This window comes from Podarcis erhardii, assembly GCF_964252035.2.
Source record: "Podarcis erhardii genome assembly, chromosome: 2".
NCBI lineage: Eukaryota > Metazoa > Chordata > Lepidosauria > Squamata > Lacertidae > Podarcis > Podarcis erhardii.
The window spans coordinates 106,651,982-106,673,071 of record NC_138498.1 but is presented as its reverse complement, the minus strand read 5'-3'; the positions used below and the strand labels follow the sequence as shown (position 1 = coordinate 106,673,071).

Sequence of the window (21,090 nt, the reverse complement as noted above, 5' to 3'; positions counted from 1 at the left end):
TCCTATGAGCTTTGTCTCTGGCATGGCACTTCTTTGCTGGCTAGAAGGAAAGGGAGAGGAGCCGGTGAACTCTCTCTTTGGCTGCGTACACACCACACAATCAAAGCGCAGTCCCCCAAAATCCTGGGAACTGCAGTGGGCCCTGGGAATTATATGCCCAAGAGGTAAAGTGCGGTTCCCACAATTATTTGGGGTGAAATAGTGTGCTTTAAATGTGCTTTGTGTATATGGAGCGTACGCAGCCTTTATTTCAGTGGCTTCAGAAAGAAAGAAGGAAAAAGGGATCCCACCCATCCCACAGCTCATTGGGGGTGGGGGAAATGGAAACCACCATGTGCAACAGCATGGTGTGCACTTCAGTGTGTGTGTGTGTGTGCATGTGCAAACCCATTGTGAGCGTGATTCCTGATGTGCGGGTTCCTGTGACTCCTTCTGCATGTGTATGAATGTGTGGATTCAGCACCGCTGCCTAGTGGGTGACTCACCACCCTGCATTGTGACGTCGAAACTAGGACTCCAGAATGAGAGAGGGTGGGTTTTTGTGTGTGTTTTCTCTCTCTCCCCCCTGCTTTAAAGGGTTTTGCTCATTATATAAAAGGTAGGCCTGGAAAATTCCTGCCTTCGTTAAGCTGCCCAAGTGTATCTGAAGTACTTGGCGCTCGAAGAAACGAGAAAGCAGAGATGGGCCTCAAAGAGCAGGCAGTGATGCCAAGCTAGCTCCTTGGCACAGGCTGAGGCATTGATTTTCGACCTGGGAAACGAGGGCCACTCCTGCCCTGGCCAGGCCTGGGAAGCAAGAGGCTCCAGAGCAAAGCCATAGCATTAGGGGGAGTCATTTTCCCCACTGCTGGAACCCTCAGGAGAAGGTGCTCTTGTGCTCTTGGTCCTGCTTGCAGGTTTCCCACAGGCTTCTGGTTGGCCACTGTGACAACTATTAACTGTGGCATCTATTAACAGTGATTAGAATCCTTACATCACCTGTAACTCTATATGAAAAGGATTGGGGCAGGGTTTAGGGTGGTGCACTACCCAGGTGATGCTGCAGCACCCAGATGTTCTAAGGCAGCAGCTAGAGGCACCAAAATGTCACAAGCTGTAGACTTAGTTCAGCTCTCTCTGCACCACGCGGGACCTGCAATACCTGGATGCAACCACTGCGTCCCTAACAGGTGGGTGTCCAGCCTCTGCTTCATTGCCTCCATCGGAGGAGAGCCCACCCACCTCCCAAGGTGGACTGTTCCATTGTTGAACAGCTTTCGCCAGTTCGTTGCTCCTAACTCTTTTAGCTGAATTCTGCTTCCTGGCAATTAACACTGGTTGGTTCTGGTCCTGCCCTCCGGAGCGACAGAGAGCAAATTCCTTCCAACTTCTGTGGGGCAGCCTTTTAGATATTCGAAGATGGCCATCATGTCTATTGGAGTCTTCTCTTCTCCAGGTTATAAACTTACCCAACTTTTTTCAGCCGTTCTTCTTTGTTTCCAGGACCCCTTGTGTTTTTCTTGGTCACCCTTTCCACTGACCAATGTCTGTCTTACAATGTGGCACCCAGAACTCTATTTTAGGCACAGTCAGACCAGTGCAGACTAAGAGTAGAACTATTGCTCCTCGTGATCTCTTAATGCAGCCTATGTGAATGCATTCGCTTTTTACGCCGCTGTATCTCACCGCTGGCTCATGCTTAGCTCACAATAAGATGCTTACCGTATTTTTTTGCTCTATAAGACTCACTTTTTCCCTCCTAAAAAGTAAGGGGAAATGTGTGTGCATCTTATGGAGCGAATGCAGGCTGCACAGCTATCCCAGAAGCCAGAACAGCAAGAGGGATCACTGCTTTCGCTGTGCAGCGATCCCTCTTGCTGTTCTGGCTTCTGGGATTCAGAATATTTTTTTTCTTGTTTTCCTCCTCCAAAAACTAGGTGTGTCTTGTGGTCTGGTGCATCTTATAGAGTGAAAAATACAGTAAATCCTTTCCAGCTGCGTTGATACAAAGCTAGGTCTCTTTTCTCAAACCCACCAACCTCACCCAGCCCCAATCCTGTATTTTTGCTTATTGATTCTTAGTACCTATTTCTATTGAATTTCTATTGCATTTCATCTTGTTGGATTTGGCCCGGCGTTCCAGCCTGTTGAGGTCTCTGACTTTTAGGGCATTAGCTTCTTTGTGCCATACGCTGATTTGATAAGCTACTCTTTCGCCCAAGCTGTTTATAAAGATGTTTAGCAGCACAGGACCTTAAGCTGTGTGGCACTCCAGACCTTGCTCTAGGCTGATGCAGTTATCCATGAGCAACTTGCTGGGTACGGCTGAAGGTTGCTAAGGTATAACTAACCCATAGTAAGTGATCTTGCAAATGACACTCAGGAAAGGGTGAGCTTCCGTGGATCATTAGGTTTCCTCCCTGAAGTCTCTCTCCCAGGGTAAAAGCAAGCGCTGCTGTCCATTTGTATAATGAATAAAAACTAGGCCATTTACAGCCTGCGAAGAAAATAACTACTAAACAAGGACAAGCCACAAAAATGTTACTTTCTTCGATACTAAATTGCTCATGTCTTTTTGTTTCTTTGTCGTGCGTTACGTACTGTTTTACTGGTATTTGTATGCCAAAAACGGAACAATACATTTCTGGAAAAGGAAAAGTGGAGAAGTACATTCTTTCAGATGGCTCCTGAACCTTCCAGGTTCTGTTTCTTGCTGAAATTTTAAGTTTCTAGTCCTGTTGGTGGCAGAGATAAATGTGAAAGTTGGGTGGCAAAAAGTAGGAAACTGGAATTAAGGAGACGTGCTCAAAAGGAGGAAGCTCAGGTTAATTTTCCTTTTCAGCCATAGATTGAGATTGTTCCAAAACTGGCTTGATGCCCTGCACCTATTGACTGATTTGACTAAACCTTTGTTCTTTGCCTCGACAGAGGGCAGTGGGTGCTCAGAGCTGGCTGAGGCAGAGGGTGCCGAGGCGACTGGTGGCACAGCAGAGTCCAGCCATGAAGCGAGAGCCATCACTGCCCCTCTGGTGGTACCCATGGGCCCCGGGAAGCTGCCCGTTCCTGAGCGGGAGACCTGGACCCGGCAGATGGATTTCATCATGTCCTGTGTTGGCTTTGCTGTGGGGCTGGGCAACGTCTGGCGCTTCCCATACCTCTGCTACAAGAATGGAGGAGGTGAGGAGGTGGCTGCGCACGGGGAGGGGGGGGACACCAGGTTTGGTGGGTGAGAGCGGGTGTCTAAACTGAGCGCGAGAAGACTGCTCTCTGAAAATGGACACTCTTTTTTGGAGGAAGAATTTGAACTTGGAGCTGATCTGGAATGTGGCTGGAATGTGGTTTGTTTGGTTGTTGTTGTTGTTTTGCTTTTGTTGTTTTTAAGGGATGGCATCCAATTTCGTTGCACTTGTGCAATGTTGCACTTGTGTAATGACAATAAAGAATCTATCTATCTATCTATCTATCTGGGAAGAGGCAGCTTCTACTGACTTGCAAGGAGCAAAATCATCCTGGTGCCCTGTAGTACCTAACCCATTTTTTGCTGCTCCTATGGCCATAACATCAGCTTCCCTATTCTGTGTCCTGTCGCATTTTGTGGGTAGCTTCTTCTGTTCACTTCTGGTTAGCCTGGGTCAATGCAGATGAGAAATTTTTTTCATCCCTAAGTGGCAGAAGACCACCGCAAGTATACAAATATGTGTGAGGTCTGTCAGTAGCAAGTGGTGTGTGGGATTTTTAATTTTTTTTTATTAATTATTACTTTTATTAGTATTCTCCAACACACACACACACAAAAACAATGAAAAATAACAAAACACAAAAACAAGCATACAAAAAAACCCCACAAATCCAAATCTTACAAATTAATAATATAAACACTAAAAAGAAAAATAAACGTTGACTTCCACCAATCCCATAGCACCTCCTTTACCTCTCATTGTGTCTTCCTGTTTTCCTTATCATCTCTATCCTAGCATCTAGATATAAATCCCTCTTTCTTATCCTTTCACTTCACAAGGTTATTCCAGACTCAGCCAGATTTCTCTCCTCGAATCTTGGCTTTTAAGGTATTCATTTAGGCACTCCCATTCCTTTTTCATTTTACCATGTGCATTTTATCATGTGCTTGAACTTGACACAGAAGCTGCATAGAATCATAGAACTGTAGAGTTGGAAGGGACCCCAAGGGCTATCTAGTCCAACCCCCTGCAATGCAGGAATCTCAGCTAAAGCATCCATGACAAATGACCATCCAACCTCTGCTTAGTAAGGAGAGCCCACAACTTCCCGAGGGAGACGGCGAGGAGCATGACAACATTCTCTCTTCTGCCTGTGAATATGCTCACAGCCTAACTAGTTCCATGCACCGTTAGCAGTGTGCTAAGCTACCACTTGGTAAATAATCATGGGGCTATATCCAGCCAAGTTCTGTTCAGAGTAGACCTGTTGAAATTAATGAACCGAAGTTAGTCACATCTATTAACTTCAGTGGATCTACTCTGAGTAGGACGAGCATCGGCTGCAGCCCCACCTGCCCAGTCAACGTATACCCTCGGATTGTGACTTTTGCAGCTGCAAAATTTTGCACCATCCCTGAAATGTGCCTAATCCCTAACCATGCATTATTTCTAATTGGGACCTGGTTAAGTAAGTAAGGCTGGAGACAAACAGTCATTTTTAAGAGGTAAGAAAGTGACTCGATTGACTTTATCCCACTGTCAGATCTGGAAACTTTTTTTATAAAAAAAACCCCACTCTACAAAATCCTTTTATCAGAGAAGAAAAAAGTGAGACACATGCATATACTTTTGAGCAAAACTCTTTCTTTCAAATTGCTTCTAACTCTCCAAGAATTGCCAGGCTCTGGCCCAGAGATGGGAAACCTCTGCTTCTCCAGTTGTTACAGGAACTCAAGCAGCCCTGACCAGCATGACCAGTCAAAGCTGATGGGAGCAGTAGTGGTTCCTCTAGCCTGACATCCCTCTTTTTCCTGAGAACCTTACTTTTCATTCCATGTGGAAATGGAAAACTGGGATAACTCTGCACATGCTCAGAGGCATCATTCTGTATTGTTGCTCTGCTTCTCTTAGACCCAGTGCTGAAATCAGATTCCTTAGCTGAGCCTTCTGATTCAGTCCTGGATTCTGAATTGCGGTGCTCCGGCTCCTTTCTGCTCTTATTCCTCCATGTGGGACCTTAATGGCTTCCCTTCCATCCTGTACTCACTCTCGTGGCCACTGGGAAAAGCATAACCCACATACCCAGCTGAGGAAGTGTGTGTGCTGCATCACATGATGTTGGGAAGGAGGGGAGAGCGAAGGAGCTGCTGTGGTCACTCATTGGCTCATTGGCTTCTCAAACCTTAGCCGGGTGGGAAGATTAGTCTCGGTTCAATGAGACCAGATGAGCGAACCGGAATCCTCTGACCGGCATCGGCAGATTTTGCAAGCAGATTCTGTGCTGCCGAGCCGAACGGTCTGGGATGCTTTTCTTTCAGAGGGTTTTGTAACACAAGAAAGGGGGGGGGGACACAGCAGTGTCTGAAAGTATAGCAGGCATCCCTACCCACAGATGCAAAACTGCTATGGAAATCTTCAGATGAATCATTCTGTGCCCCCGCTGATTTATTCGATCCACGTAGTGAGCAACGCAATTCAAACTGGGTTTATGTATAACCTGCATCGAAAATAGCCAATGGGGGGAATAACATAGAGGAGATAAAATCAAGGCCATGTGACTACAGAACTAGCAGAGTGAATCAAACCACCTTTAAAGGCCGCTGGGTCCGTGGATGTTAGCCATGGGGAATTCACTTGAAAACGGAGCAGTATAAATACTGGGTCCCAGGCCTTGTCCACTGGTTTGTGTCCATAGGATTCAGTTTCTAGGACACAGAAGCAGATGCTCAAGAAAGGATTGCTTGCAGTGGATGCCAGGGAATGCCTTCAGTGCTAGAAGCTCACATGCAAACAGGGCTCCTCCTGTCAACCTGTTTGTTGAGCATTCATCCCGATTTTGCTTGCAGAAAGCTTACCTGGAGGTGGTTAAATGATGTCTGGTCCTTAGAAAGCCAGTGTGGTGTAGTGGTTAGGAGCGGTAGACTCGTAATCTGGTGAACCGGGTTCGCATCTCTGCTTCTCCACATGCAGCTGCTGGGTGACCTTGGGCTAGTCACACTTCTCTGAAGTCTCTCAGCCCCACTCACCTCCCAGAGTGTTTGTTGTGGGGGAGGAAGGGAAAGGAGAATGTTAGCCGCTTTGAGACTCCTTCAGGTAGTGATAAAGCGGGATATCAAATCCAAACTCTTCTTCTTCTTCTTCTTACTGAGACTCTGTTCTCGCAGGTTGATTGATTTGAAGTATTTGTAACATGCTCTCCGTTGAATATTTTCAATCCCAGAGCAGGGAAGAAGCAAAAACCAACAAGTAAGGATATACACTGGGGAAATAACAATATACAAAATTACATATACATTTTTAAGAATTCTGGACATTGTTTTTAGAATGGGTAAAGCAGGTTTTACTGTTTTTAGAGTTTCTTTGTTTTCAGAACCTGCGTTTGTGTGTCTTGTATACTGCTTCTGATGGCTTCGTGCTGTAAAACTCAGCCTTACTTAGCTTGAGGGCAGGGAATCTGCTTTGCCTGCAGAAGGTCTCAGATTCAATATTTTGTGCATCCTCGTAAGACATTTTCCTTTGTCTGGAATGCTGGAGAACTGCTGCAAATTAGTGTTGACAGTGCTGGGCTAGAGAGGTTAGATAGATGCTCCTAAATGTACAAGAACCCATTACAGAAGTAAATAGGAGCTAGGGATCAACATCTCCACTCCACCCTGAATAGCAAGTTGGTGAACAACAAGGGAGAGAAAGCCGTGATTCCTGCACTACAGGGGTTGGACTAGATGACCCTTGGGTACCTCCCAACCCTATAATTCTATGGAAATGGGGAAGACTCTCAGGATCTGACTCCTTTGGGTCCACATTTCTCCTAGCATCCGTATGAAACTGCTGAGCCAGACCAGCTACATTTTATTTAATTTATTCATTTAATTGGGTTGTTTCCCTTCACTGTTCTGTACAATTTATACTCAAACCAGCTCACCAAAAATAAACCCTCTAAAAATATCTTAACAATGAGATGATTTAAAAGCGGGGGTGGGGGTGGGGGAATGGCACAGTTTATGTGCAATTAAGATGACAGCAGCACAGAGCGAAAGATTCAAAACAGAGCAGAAGACTAACCATGGCTACTCGGAAGGAGGCTTACTCCTAGATAAGTGGGGATAGGAGTATAGTCCTCTAAGCAGGCATCAAACACACACAAAAAGAGAGTGAGGATGACAGAACTGTCCTGGGAGGGGTTTCCAGAGTTTTAAGGGGTCACCACCAAAAAGGCCCCATCTCTCATACCCCTCCGCAGTGCTTCTAACAGCGACAGGGCTGACTCCCGATTTCTGCACAGGTGTGTTCCTGATTCCGTATCTACTAATCGTCTTTGTCGGGGGGATCCCCGTCTTCTTCCTGGAGGTGGCCCTTGGGCAGTTTATGAAGCAAGGTGGGATCTCTGCCTGGAACATCGCCCCACTCTTCAAAGGTAAAAAGTCTTGGAATGTGAACCGCATAACAAGCAGGCTATGCTTAGGAGCCACTTAGGAGTTGCTGCCAGGGAAAAGGCATATTCTCAGGGCCGGCTTCAGGCTTTTGAGTGCACTAGGCCCAAGAGATACCTGCAGTGTGCCTACCTCCTTGCTTCTGGGCCCAGTCCATACAGCCCTGCAGAGGGAGAGAGCGCATGGGGAGCAGTGGGGCCCCTTAAAGTGGTGTGGCCTCTGCAGGGGCCCAACACTGGCCTTAGGTAGCTCAAGAGAGTCTCCTAGCGGAGCACAGGTTTTTCCATTTGTGCTCTGTGGGTCCCCAACGTGACATAGAGGCGTATTAGGGGTTCAGTAACAATAGACATGTTTGCTTGAAATAATGTCGTCCTTCCTGACCAAGTTACCCTCTCCCCCAAAAAACATTCAGATTTAGGAAAACGTCAAGGGCTCTAAGAATGTGCTCTCATGTAACCTGGGGCATGGCTTGAGTTATATAGGGACTGGGTGGAAGGCTGCCCCCTTTTGTGGCTGCCCACCCCTCAGCCAGGCCCATGCAGACTGTGGGGCGCAATTGGGAACACTTGCCTCGGGCCTTAGAGGGCTAAGCTGGTCGGGGGACTCCAGCAGGGACCATCTGCTTTTTTGAGTTTATAACAAGACTCCCAGACAAGCTCCTGTCTTTCAAAGGTTATGAGGCAGTTACAGTTTGCAGGGGGAGTCTGTGAAGTGTGGATTTCAGCAAGCCTTCCTGTGCATCATTTGAGCCCTGCTGAGCAGCTCAAACAAGGCTTGGCCTTCAGGGAAGAAGACCCCAAATTGACTTGTCTGCATGGGGATTCCATGGTGGATGCCTGGCTGGGGGTGGGGGCTCGTTGGTTCAATGTGGAAACTCCTCCCTAGGAAGGCCTGGCAACCATTTTGACAGGCCAAGGATGAGGAAACATCAGTGGCGCTCCAAATGTTGCACTGCACCTCCCTCCAACTCTGAACATGGGCCGGTGGCTGGCTGGGGCCGATGGGGGCTGGAGTGCAACCAGACTACCTCCGTCCTTGCTGTGGAAGAACTAGCACAGCCCTGAAAAGGAGCAGCAGAGAGGGCTCCCTGAGGGCCTTTACTAAGCAGTTGCTTGGAGGATGGACCTCTCCCTTTGAGTTAATGGAGAGCGTGGGGTGGGGGCTGCGTATGTAGACGCAGGACTGAGTCTGCCTGTCAGTGGAGAATCCCCTTTTGCTACCACCAATTTTGTCAATTCTCAATAATAGCCACCAGCGATTCCCCACCCCTCCAATGTTGCATCGTGCATTATTATTATTAAATTTTATTTATACCCTGCCCTCCCCAGCCAAGACCGGGCTCAGGGCGGCTAACACCAAATATAAAAACAATTCATTGAAATACAGCTTAAAAAACAAGATTAAAATGCAACATTAAAATGCAGCCTCATTTCAGTGGAAACTCAATCAAAAACTTTTTGGGGGGATGAAAACGTCAAGTCTTCACCAAGGCTAACTATCCAGACTGGGCCTACAGAGCTGGGCCTACACCAGCAAGCGAGGCAGCTTCCCAGGCATACAGATAAGGCTACACTAGCACACCGGGTTTTTTGAGAGGGGGGCAGGAGACGGACATGGCAGATGAGGCGAAAGGGCTGGCAGCAACGGCTGTGCAATCGGTAAATGCGTTTTGACGTATGGCCTGAAATGCCTCATATCCAGCCCTCTACGTACATTAGCAGTCAGGGTAACGTGGGGCTACCGCAAGGCTGTGAGGATTCTGCCAACACATTGAATAATGTATTGGATGAAGAATTCAGAGCAAGTTTTAAAGCCCTTAAGGTTATTTCAGGACGTGGTGCCGGGAAGCTTGAAAGCGTGTGGGCCATGTCTCTTGTGATAGCTCAGAATTTGGACTGGGGGCTGAATGAGGAGCCGGGGCTTTGACAGAGTCTTGGCCTCCCCCTTGCCTTGCAGAATAAAGTATGCAGAAAAGGTAAATGCATGCTTCATTTGTATATGAAGACACACCTCTTTGTCCTGGCTTTTGACACATGAGATTGTTGGCTATTTGCAGATTAGTTGCACTGCAGAAAGCTTGCTGGGGAGGCCACATATTCAAGAAACGCAAAATAACTTTAGCTTGGTTTTAATAACAAAAACAAAAATTCCTTTTACATTAATTGTATCAATAAGCATGACCCATTCCCCAACCCAACCACCAGGGTACTGAGAAAGCTAGGTGCTGCTCTTTAAATACTATACCCAACAGCTTAATTAACATAATTTAACAGCACCTTCTATACTGCTTCACAGCTGTAAAACCGGGTCACGTTATTTGCTCTGGCCCTTAAAGAAATACACATCTTGTGGAACAATAATGAACCTTCAAATTTAAAGAGACCATTCAACAGAGATAATTTATTTTCGGGACCCACCTTATTTCTGTGAGTGACAGAAAGTTGCTTTAAACTGTTTTTAAAAGTTGTGTTTTAATTGTAGTAACACCCTGGGACCTTAGCGCGAAGGGCAGACAATGAATAACAGCAGCAACAACATGTAGGCTATACAGCTGAGTTTCCCTTGGTGCAGAATCTAGATTTCCCTGGCACAGATCTCTGCTCCTTCAGTAGAGTCTATGCCGCCTTCGCTATCAGCTATGCAGCTCAGACAGAAAGTTGTCATGGAAGAAGAAGGTGGAGTTGGGCAGGGCTTAGGCCTAGTCTTCGCAGTGAGGTTGTGGGTGTTGGAAGTGCCAGAACGGACTGTAGCTCAGTGGCACCCAAAAGGTGCCAGGTTTAACCCCTGACGTATCCAAGTCTGATACCTGGGGATGTGGCCTGCCTGAAATTCGGGAGAGCAGCTGCCAGTCAGTGTGGACAGTACTGAGGCAGATGCACCAACGATCTGAATTTGGTGCAAGGCAGCTCTCAATGGATCTCAGGCTGTCAGTGAGGGGCCACCCCACTTCCTTATTTTTTTTAAAAAAACAAAAAACCAGGAGATGGAAAACAGTGCTTATTTTCTATTTGCAGGGAGGTCTTCCCTTTCCTTTCACGTAAGGGAGCATTCAAGATATGATCTCTCACCTGGAAGGTAAAGTGGTACATTCTGCTCTACCAGGCTGGGACTCTACCACTTCATTCTCACTGCATGCCCAAGCCAGGCCTTGGTGGGAATTGAACATGCTGCCCTTCCCTCAGGAAGAACCGCATGCCTCCTCCGCTTTCCCCTGAGCCAGCCTCTGACCATCTCGTTTCTCCCTAGGCCTGGGCCTGGCCTCTATGGTCATTGTCTTCTTCTGCAACTCTTACTACATCATGATCCTCGTCTGGGGCCTTTTCTACCTGGTGCACTCGCTGACGGAAACCCTGCCCTGGGCCACCTGCGGCCACTCCTGGAACACACCCCAGTGCACGGAGCTCTTTGGCCTGGGCGGCTGTGACAACAACAGCACCACCAACAACAACAGCACTGCCAGAAACTGCAGCAACCTGGCTGACCAGCGTTCACCCATCATAGAGTTCTGGGAGTGAGTGGGTGCTAGTTCCCTAAAGGGATACCTGGATGTCAGTCTCTTGGGGGGGGCGGAGCGGTGTGGGGCCTGCAGGAAAGGTTCCTGAATTTACAGGGTCAGGTGGGGAGGAATGAGGGGAGACCGGAAAGAGAGGGAGAGGAATGGTTCAGACAAGAAGGGGGTCCTACACATTTTGGCGCCTGAGGCGGAAAATTCAAAGAGTGCTTTCCAGGGTGATAAAAAAAAAGACAGTATATGATTTATATACATTGATTATTTACTAATATTGTTTATTCATCACCTTCCGCACACATTTCAAGGTGATGTACAAAATATAATTAAAAAAAGCTTTAAAAATAGCCCAGAAAATAACAGCGGATAAATTTAAAAACAACACAAAGAAGACACCCATTGCGGGGGCCCTTTTTTAAATATTATATCAATTATATTTACAAAATTTATTGACTATTTGCTGCCTTTTAATGGTACCCGAAATCTGTCATCTGAAGTGAGGTGCTTCATTTAGTTAGTTAGTTAGTTGTTTAAATTGTTTATAACTCACTTAATATTTTGAATAGTCGTTTAGTTGTGTCTGGCTCTTCGTGACCCCATGGACCAGAGCACGCCAGGCACTTCTGTCTTCCACTGCCTCCCGCAGTTTGTTCAGACTTGTGTTGGTAGCTTCGAGAACACTGTCCAACCATCTTGTCCTCTGCCCCCCCTTCTCCTTGCGCCCTCCATCTTTCCCAATATCAGGGTCTTTTCTAGGGAGTCTTCTCATGAGGTGGCCAAAGTATTAAGCAATGCCTAATGGTCAGCACTAGATAAGGACAGGTGCAAATGGTTTTTCTTCTCGTCCTCATACTCAAGCTGTGGCCCCTGCTAATTTCCCTCTCCACTTCCTCACAAGGAACAAGGTGCTGCGGATTTCGGGGGATCTGGCTGAACCAGGAGAGCTCAGCTGGCAGCTGATCCTCTGCCTGCTCACGACTTGGGTCATTGTCTATTTCTGCATCTGGAAGGGGGTCAAGTCAACTGGGAAGGTAATGGATCTTTCTTTAAAAGTGTATGTCCATGTTACTGTGGGGGACGCTTATGAGGACGTATAACAAAGTTGGTTATGGCATCAGGGTAGGACTTTAGGGCAGATGCTCAGGACTATGCTCATCAGGACAGCCCCCCAAATGTAGCAGGGCTGCCATAACACATTTTGAAGTAAACAATACACAATACCACCTAAAGCAGCCTCAGGTGGGGAGCCTCAGGCACCTGGGGGGGGGCTGAATGTGCCCATCCAGGCATCTCAATCTGACCATCAAGACTCACCAGCCATGCAGTCTGCCCTCTGTGAGTGCTTTTGGCCGCCTGGATTATGCCCTTGAATAGTGCTAATGCCTGCTTGGGGTTTTTTAAAAATAAGATTTCATTACAGTTTTTTCATTCTACAATAAGTTAAAAGAAAATAATGTAAATAAAAACAAAAACAGAGAAAGAGAAAATAAAACACCAAAGGAAAACCAAAAAAATAAAAGGGAGAAAAAGAGAGAAAGACTTCCAATTTTCCACCTGTCAGTTACATAAAAGAAATTATTCAAAATACTTTTTGGAGCTGGCCGACCTGGCTGGAAGAATCCGCGAACAGAAAGAGGAGGAGTACCAAGAAGAATGGAAGAAATTTAAGGAGTATTTAGCTAAATATTCTAAGATAACATAAGTAGAACTGAGTTAAATATGTTAAATTGCATAACACTATGGATAGAAGTGAAAATGAAAAGAAAGAATGATATTAATTGACTAAGTTAATTTTATTTGAAAATAGTATTGGAAAACTGCTACAATGAGTTACATGGAAATTCAGCTAGGGGGATTTGAGGAAGTCATCTAACAATGAAATCAAAAGTGGGATCATAATAGCTAGGATAAATGTTTGTTTGTTTGTCTTTTTTACATTGTAATGTGTTTCTTTTATGTTTGCTATAAATTTGGAAAACCAATAAAAAAAAATTGGGGGGAAAAAGAAATTATTCAAAATATCCACTCTAGAATGACATCCGGCAATTCTACTTTCTGTTAGACAATATTTTCCCAATCTTCCCAGCCAAATGTCTCAGACTAATCCATTTTCCTTTTACACAAAAAAGTCCAAAAGCGCTTCTCTAACTATTTATGAATTTGAGCAATAGCTTTTCTCTAACCAAAACCTATCAACTTTGTCTCCAATAATTCCAAGTACCATTCCTCCATATTAAGCAATAATATGACGAAAACGCCTCTTGTTTGATGGATGGAGAGATGGGTGTGTCTGACTTTTGTGGGGCTGCCATGTAGCCCGGCATGTATGCAGCTGTTGCCCCGCCCACTATTCCCTCTGGCTCCACCCACCACTGGCATGTGGCCCCCTAAAGGTTCCCCATGAGGCCATGCGGACCTCAAGCTGAAAAGGGTTCCCCCACCTCTTAAATAGCACCCTTTCTCTCCCTAACCCATAATAAGTCTAAAGCCTAAAATTACATAACTGCTGCACTGATAACAAGTGTATATTAGCAGTAACAACACACAGGGAGCGCATTACGGTCACTGATGACGGATCCATCGGCATCTTAATGCTGAAATTTGTTATTTGTAGTTCAGAAACTGTACAAAAAAAACTCCCGGCGAAGAGAGAATCTGAGAACACGCTGTCACTTCCTCCTTCCGATGTAGCACTCGGACTTGTAATAATTTTCAGGCGGTGGTTGCACCACTGGTGTTTGCTAGAAGGCCAACCCCCACCCAGCCACACACAACGTTAGCTAGTAACTGTCATTATACAATTGCTGTGGTGAATGGAAAAAACGTTGCGTAAGCCGTGGTAAGAAAATACCATAAACACCGTTAAATACAAGCAAATGCAACTGGCGTCCTATCACATCTGGCGTTAATTCTTTATGTGGATGGGAGTGAGAGGTTATTCGGCTAGTGCTTTTGTATCAGGTGACACCAGAGGTGCCCTAATTTCTCCTTTGAGTGTGTGTGTGCATGTGTGTTGCCTTTTGGGATGGGCGTTCTGAACATCACAAGTGTTTCTTCTGTGAAATGCGCATCTTTGTGGTGCCCAACAAATAATTTCCTAGTGTGTCTCTGAGCCAAAAAGAGACATTTTAAAAAATAAGTAAAGTACTTATACTTTTCAAATATATACATTTCACTGATTTTACATTCATTTTGACATTTTAAAACTTGACTTCCTTCCCCCTCTTTCTGCGGTTCCTTAAGTTAATATGGATATGCAGAAGATAATAAATTAAACTTGCTCATTTAGTTATCTTCTTTATTTATATACTCTTACATAGCTGCAGGTTATTACAATAATCCTGCCCGTGTTTTTATCTGTTTACAACTTATTTGTAAATATTCAATAAACCATTTCCATTCTTTTATTTAAAAAAAGAGTTTTGTTCTCTTGATTTCTTATTCTTCCGGTAAGTTTACCATTTCTGCATATCCCATAAGTTTTTGTATCCATTCTTCCTTTGCTGGGACTTCTTCTTCTTTCCATTTTGGGGCAAGTAACATTCTTGCCGCTGTAGCCGAGCACATAAATAAATTTCTATACAATTTAGGTAGTTCTAGCAGTTCGAAAGCACGTCAAAGTGCAAGTAGATAAGTAGGTACCGCTCCAGTGGGAAGGTAAACGGCGTTTTCGTGCGCTGCTCTGGTTCGCCAGAAGTGGCTTAGTCATGCTGGCCACATGACCCGGAAGCTGTACGCCGGCTCCCTCAGCCAATAAAGCGAGATGAGCGCCACAATCCCAGTCGGCCACGACTGGACCTAATGGTCAGGGGTCCCTTTACCTTTTATCCCTATAATTCGCAGAATAAAGGCTTTTGGGTCCCGTCCCCCCAACGTTATTTTAAACATCCTTTTCATTTCATTATATATCATTTCCCAGTAAAAAAGACACATTTTTTAACATGAGCCCCATCCCTTCCTCCTACAGACCAGGCATCCACACCTTGCAACCCGCCAATCTGAATGCAGCCACTCAGCACCCATGGGTGCTGGTGATGTCCTAAAAATATCCTTGCTTGAGGAAATTTAAGGACTATTTGAATAAATATTGTAATATAAAAAAATAGAAATGACTTGAAAGAAACAAATAGGCCTAGGATTAAACTAAGTTATAATTAAATAAATGGGATTTAGAATATTAAGAAAAGAGAATAAGATGGATTATAATTGGAAATTGTTTTAGTTTAATAAAGATATTGGAAAGCTGTTACTTTCAACTACAAGGAAACTCAGAAGGGAGGGACTAGAGGAAGTCAACCAAGATGTTTAAACGGTTGGATTTGTAAAGAATTAAGTTTGTTGTTTTGTTTATCTGTTTATTGTTCCTTTTTTCTTTTTTTCGTTCACTGGTGTATTTTTCTTTCTGTTTTTGTGTTTCATTCTGTTTTGTGGTTTTTGTTATAATTGTGGAAAATCTAATAATTTTTTAATAATAATAATAATAATAATAATAATAATAATAATAATAATATCCTTGCTTGGCAGGTGGTCTATTTCACTGCACTCTTCCCCTACGTGGTTCTCATCTTGCTGCTCTTGCATGGCGTGACGTTGCCCGGTGCGCTAGATGGCATCATCTACTACCTGAAACCGGACTGGACCAAGCTTGCTGTCGCTCAGGTAAGAACTGGGGTGGCACATTCACCGAGAGAAGGGGATGTGGAAGGTTTCAAACAGGGAAGCAGCTGGGAAAACGGAGGCCGTAGCCAATATCTGTGTGCAGGGAGGCAGGCCTTTGCATCTAACTGCGCCTTTGCCCTCTGGCCAGGCCAGGCCTGGTCATGGAAGCAAGAGTTCTGCCCCCCACTTGGTGGGGTTTATACCACGGCTGTTCCCCTCACCCCAGGTATGGATTGATGCTGGTACCCAGATCTTCTTCTCATATGCTATCGGGCTGGGAGCCCTGACCGCACTTGGCAGCTACAACCGCTTCCACAACAACTGCTACAGGTGAGGCCCCACACCGCATACGGGTAGTCTTCAAAAGAGATCTGCATGGCTTTCAGTCCCCAAGTGTAGAATCTGCTGGCTTTGTCTGAATCCCGACGGAGACACTGCTTTTATTTAAACAAGAGTTTGTTTCTAGCCCCTGTGGTCTTGAATAAAAGCCTTGAAAATGCTACTAGGACTTCTTCAAATAGTGGCATCTATACCCCGCACCCACTAGGTCCTCACCTCTCTCCTTGTCCCCAGCCACACCCCATTCCGCAACCTGCATGTCATCTTCCAGCACATTTATTGCTTCCCCTTTTCTGTATTTTGCTATTCTGCACAAGTACAGAATTTGGTGCTGTACAGAGAATTCAGCAGCCTGACCATATCCATATCCTCTCTCCCTCCTCTTTAAAAGCAAGTTTACAGCTAAGGCGACAAATACAGGGCTGAAATTGTGTGGGCAATGCTTGGTGAAACATCAGAAACCACGTGTGTGTGTGTGTGTGCTCGCAGTGTGTACTGAGTTGAGGGGAATACAGTATCATTTTTATGACTGGCAGAAGATGAATGAATTACGCAAGACGAAAATGTCTGCAAATGTGCTTGATCTGATCATTTAAGTTGGTCACAGAATTCAGCTTTTCTTGGTGCAGATTTTAGGTCGCGTTTAGCATAGAAGTCTGGGTTGCTGTTTGTTTGTTCTTTAAGTGCAGAATATGCACAGATATGCATATTTCCTTCCATGAAACTTCTCTGTTTTCTCTATGTTGGGCGAACCCATGGGATAGACGCCACCCTCACCCTTGTCATCAGTATTATTAATTTATATACTACTTATATGCCAAAATGTCTTCTAAGCAGCTTACAACTTTAATACATAGTGAAAATACTCAAAAACCGATTCCATTAAAATCGCTAGTTCAGCTCAGGGGAGAGTTCGCCTGAACAGGTGTGCCTTCAGTAGCCGGCAGAATACCAATGCTGATAGGGCCCCTCACATTTCAGCAAGGAGGGCATTCTGCAGCACTGATGCCACAAGTGAAAAAGCCCCCCTCCCTCTGCGTTACTACAAGCTGATAATCATCAGGCCACGATAAAACTGGTCATGTTCCATTTGCAGATCATAGTACTAGGCGCCAGAGGGCAATATGGTTTTTCATGTCATGTGTGGTCTGCTATATACCTCCATGGTTGCCACCAATTAATTTGCTGCTGATGTAGGTGAAAGCTGCACACACACACACTAAACCCTGGCAATGTCAGCTGGCAGGAAGCAGGAAACGGCAGGAAACAAACCATCGAGCCGCTGTTTGCATGTGTCCCTCAAGTTCAAACAGGTTACCAATTCCTGCTCTATGACATCTTCTGCACTCATACAAATTCTGAAATCTGGATCAAATAAGGAAATTAATAAATTTAAATGGAGACACAATTTGTCTCGAATGCAACATTCAAGGAAGCGTATGGAGTTGGGGAGGTTAATATGGGAGTGTGGCAAAAGCTTCTACCCCACATACCTAGAAGCCTTTGTTGCACCACCACTGTCCTAAGATGCCCTTTTTGCAGGGGGTTGGACTAGATGACCCTCAGGGGTCCCTTAGAGCTCTACAATTCTATTATTCTAACTTCATGGTGACAGCAGCCAGAGTTTAGCACAGTGCAGCTGAGCTTCAGGAGGGAGTTTCCTTCCAGCAGAAGTTGGATAGTGCCTATATTGTGCACTGTTTAATGCAGCTGCTTGCTGCCATCTGCGATGCAAAAATCTTACCCATGCTGGGTCCCCCCCCCCCAAAAAAGCATCTAATGCTAGCCAACTCTGGTTTAATTTGAGCCCCTCAACCTATACTTAGTGGTGAGATTCAGTCCCAGAACATGTGACAAGAGTACATTTGAACATGTGCAGAGTGTATTTCTGTCCTCGCAGGGGGCAACTGGGTTCATTAGAGGGAAGGCAGGGTGATTTCCAGACAGGCTGGTGCCCTGGACACCTCTAACATGGTACAAGCATTGTAACCTCTTGTAAGGGAGGTGAGCTGAGAAGGCACTGGGCTCCCACTGGGTCCGAGTGGAGGGTGGGCTTGTGGCTATTGACTTGCCTGATCCTCCCTACAGGGACGCCTACGTCTTGGCTGTGATCAACAGCTCAACCAGCTTCTTTGCTGGCTTTGTGGTGTTTTCCGTCCTGGGCTTCATGGCATCGGAGCAGGGCGTGGACATCTCCCAGGTGGCAGAGTCAGGTGAGCGCCAGCTGTGGGGATTTCCTCCGATTCCCACCTCGAGGTGGCAGAGTCAGGTGAGCGCCAGCTGTGGGGATTTCCTCCAATTCCCACCTCATCAGCCCATTTCCCCCTTTCCCTATGAAAAGGTGTGGCACATCGGTGCAAAATAGCTGGGAGGCAGAGCACAAAGCCGACCTGGTTCCTCCAGGTAGCACCAGGAAATAGCTCTTGCCTGAAGCCCTGGAGAGCCTCTGCCAGCCAGCGTAGACAGCACTGAACTAGATGGAGCTTTGGTCTGATTTAGAAGAAGGCAGCTCCCCTGTGTCCCTCAAGGCTCAATGCCATCTCCATTTAAAAGAACCTCAAGCAGCAGCGCAGAACTTTGACTAGACCACGGAGAACTGCAGACAATCAGAGTAGGAAGAACAGGACCGGCCGGGCCAATGGTCTGTTCTTGCATGCTAAGCTTAGGTAACTTCTTAGAATTTTAGGAGAATGTAAGAAGAGCCTGTTAGATGTGGCCAATGGCCCACCTTCATGCAGCGTCCTATAGGACATGAGCGCAGCATCACCCTGCTCACCTGTGCTCCCAGTATTCAGAGGCATAATGCTTGTGGCAGTGGAGGTAGAAGAGAGCCACAGGTGCGGCTAGTAGACATGAGTAGCCCATTCAATCCCCAAGCTGGTGGCGATCGCTGCAGCCGACACCCCTCTTAACTCACTTTTGTCTCTTGCAGGTCCAGGGCTGGCCTTCATTGCCTACCCCAAAGCTGTGACACTCATGCCACTCTCCCCTCTCTGGGCGACACTTTTTTTCTTCATGCTTCTGGTCCTGGGGCTGGACAGCCAGGTAAGCCACTCATGGGGAGCGTGTTTTTTACTGAGCAGAGCACATTACGGAGGCACGATGCAGAAATGTCGTAGAGCAGTGGTTCTCAACCTGTGGGTCCCCAGATGTTGTTGGACTACAACTCCCATCATCCCTGAGCTCTGGCCTTGCTAGCTAGGGGTGATGGGGGTTGTAGTCCAACGGCACCTGGGGACCCACAGGTTGAGAAAGGCTGGCGTAGACGGAAAGCGGCTTCTTTTACTTGCAGAAATCAGTGGGCGGCGTTTGTGCTACGGGTTTGCTAACACGGCCGCAGACGGGAAGGTGGTGCTGTTGGAAGCATGGGAGGAGGAGGTGTTTAAGAAGTTGGCAGCCGGGAGGGAGGGGGGAAGGAAGGGAGGGAGGGAGGGCATACCATCCGAAGCAAGGATGATAGGCAGCAGGTTACAATGGCATGATGGAAATGGGAGCGTAATGCTGTGCCCACAGGGCAAGTAAAAGAGGAACCCAAGAGACTGAACCAGCACTCGCCAGTTCACCTGAATGCAAATGGGGCTCATGTGTTTGCACTGCTGAGGGGGCACAGGGCGTGTGCAGAGTGCAAAGCAGGGCCAGAGAGAGTCCCGGGGGCCAGGTTGAGAGGCCTGGAGGGCCACATCTGGACCTCAGTCCTGAGGTTCCACACCTCTGTGTTAAGCAGAGCGTAGACCCGCACCTCGTGCCAAGTTTACCTCTCTCTCCCTCTCGTATGTTATTTCATCCTGCCAGTTTGTGGGAGTGGAGGGTTTCATCACTGGCATCCTAGACCTGTTTCCGCAGCCAGCAGCAGGCTCACCGCGCAGAGAGATCACCGCTGCGATTTGCTGCCTTGTCTGCTGTATCATTGACCTCTCCATGGTGACTCAGGTGAGGCCGATGTGTGGGAGAAACCCTTTCTATACGAAATGTGAGTGCTACATGGGCTTCCCTGGGAGGGGCTGGCTCGTTTTCTGGGTGGGCCACCAGAAGCTCCTGGGCACAGTCCAAACTCCTGGGTAATAAGAATTACTCGGAAGGTGTAGTCAATTAAAAATGCCTCTGCGCACCACCAGCACCCCCCATGGCTTCATGAGCCATAGCCTCCCTATGTCTTCCCAAAGAGAAAAGCCATCACGCTGCATGCAAGAGATGCTCTGGCTAGGACTCCAGCCAACCTTCAGGCCACAGTGTTTCTCAAACATGGGTCTCCCATTGTTGTTGGACTACGACTCCCATCATCCCTGACCACTGGTTCTGCTAGGTAGGGATGATGGGAGTTGTAGTCCAACAACAATGGGAGACCCATGTTTGAGAATCACTGTTCCAGGGGAGGGGAATTCCATTGACATGGGGTAACTACCGCATTGTCACCTTCCCCATGTCCCCATGATCAACCTGTCGAAAGAAGTATCCGTGATTCAGGTTCCAGCCATTAATGGTTAGGACCATTTCAGTTCCTTGGCAAGTCCCATCCTGAATGGCCGGAGCTAGAAGCTCAAGGCTTGCCCATTTGGCTGTGCTTGGGACATGCTGTTTGCAGAGAGGGGCCCGTGTCTCTCTCTGTGTGCGTGATGTGTCTCTGTGTGATACACTGTCTACACAAGTCCCCGTGGCCCTGTCTCCATAGCCCCACTCCTCATCATGGCTGGAATTTCTCTACTTGGAATAATAATAAGCAGCAAGGATAATGCGCGTATTCGGTAATTGGTTCTTTTCCTGTGCCATGTGACCCTAGGGCGGCATGTACGTCTTTCAGCTGTTTGACAATTATTCGGCCAGCGGGATCACCCTTCTGTGGCAGGCCTTCTGGGAGTGTGTGGTGATTGCCTGGGTCTATGGTAAGTGGCAAGGGAGACACAGGGGCAAGGAGATTTCAGGAAAAGCAAACACTTTCCCTCCCTGCACAGTCCTCTGCTTGACTCTTGCTTTGGCTCCCCCCCACCCAAGGCTGCCG

General features: G+C 46.6%; 1 protein-coding gene and 1 long non-coding RNA gene across 5 annotated transcripts in view; one reads left to right on the top strand and one right to left on the bottom strand.

The window, feature by feature from the left end:
• LOC309337428 overlaps positions 1-21,090 on the bottom strand; it is a 303,990-nt gene that overhangs the window by 145,492 nt on the left and 137,408 nt on the right. The window lies entirely within an intron of this gene.
• LOC309336700 (sodium- and chloride-dependent creatine transporter 1-like) overlaps positions 1-21,090 on the top strand; it is a 29,530-nt gene that overhangs the window by 1,924 nt on the left and 6,516 nt on the right. The window contains exons 1-11 of one of the 4 annotated variants that reach the window (XM_081852889.1): positions 507-531; positions 2,908-3,156; positions 7,441-7,572; positions 10,835-11,099; positions 11,995-12,127; positions 15,621-15,755; positions 15,982-16,085; positions 18,183-18,307; positions 19,027-19,139; positions 19,887-20,024; positions 20,872-20,974. In XM_081852889.1, the coding sequence (XP_081709015.1) occupies positions 522-531; positions 2,908-3,156; positions 7,441-7,572; positions 10,835-11,099; positions 11,995-12,127; positions 15,621-15,755; positions 15,982-16,085; positions 18,183-18,307; positions 19,027-19,139; positions 19,887-20,024; positions 20,872-20,974 (1,507 nt within the window). In that variant the 5' untranslated portion in view covers positions 507-521. Of the gene's footprint in view, positions 1-506; positions 532-1,150; positions 1,170-1,317; positions 1,436-2,907; positions 3,157-7,440; positions 7,573-10,834; positions 11,100-11,994; positions 12,128-15,620; positions 15,756-15,981; positions 16,086-18,182; positions 18,308-19,026; positions 19,140-19,886; positions 20,025-20,871; positions 20,975-21,090 lie in introns of those variants that run through there. The other 3 variants (XM_081852890.1, XM_081852887.1, XM_081852888.1) reach the window with 3 other exon arrangements.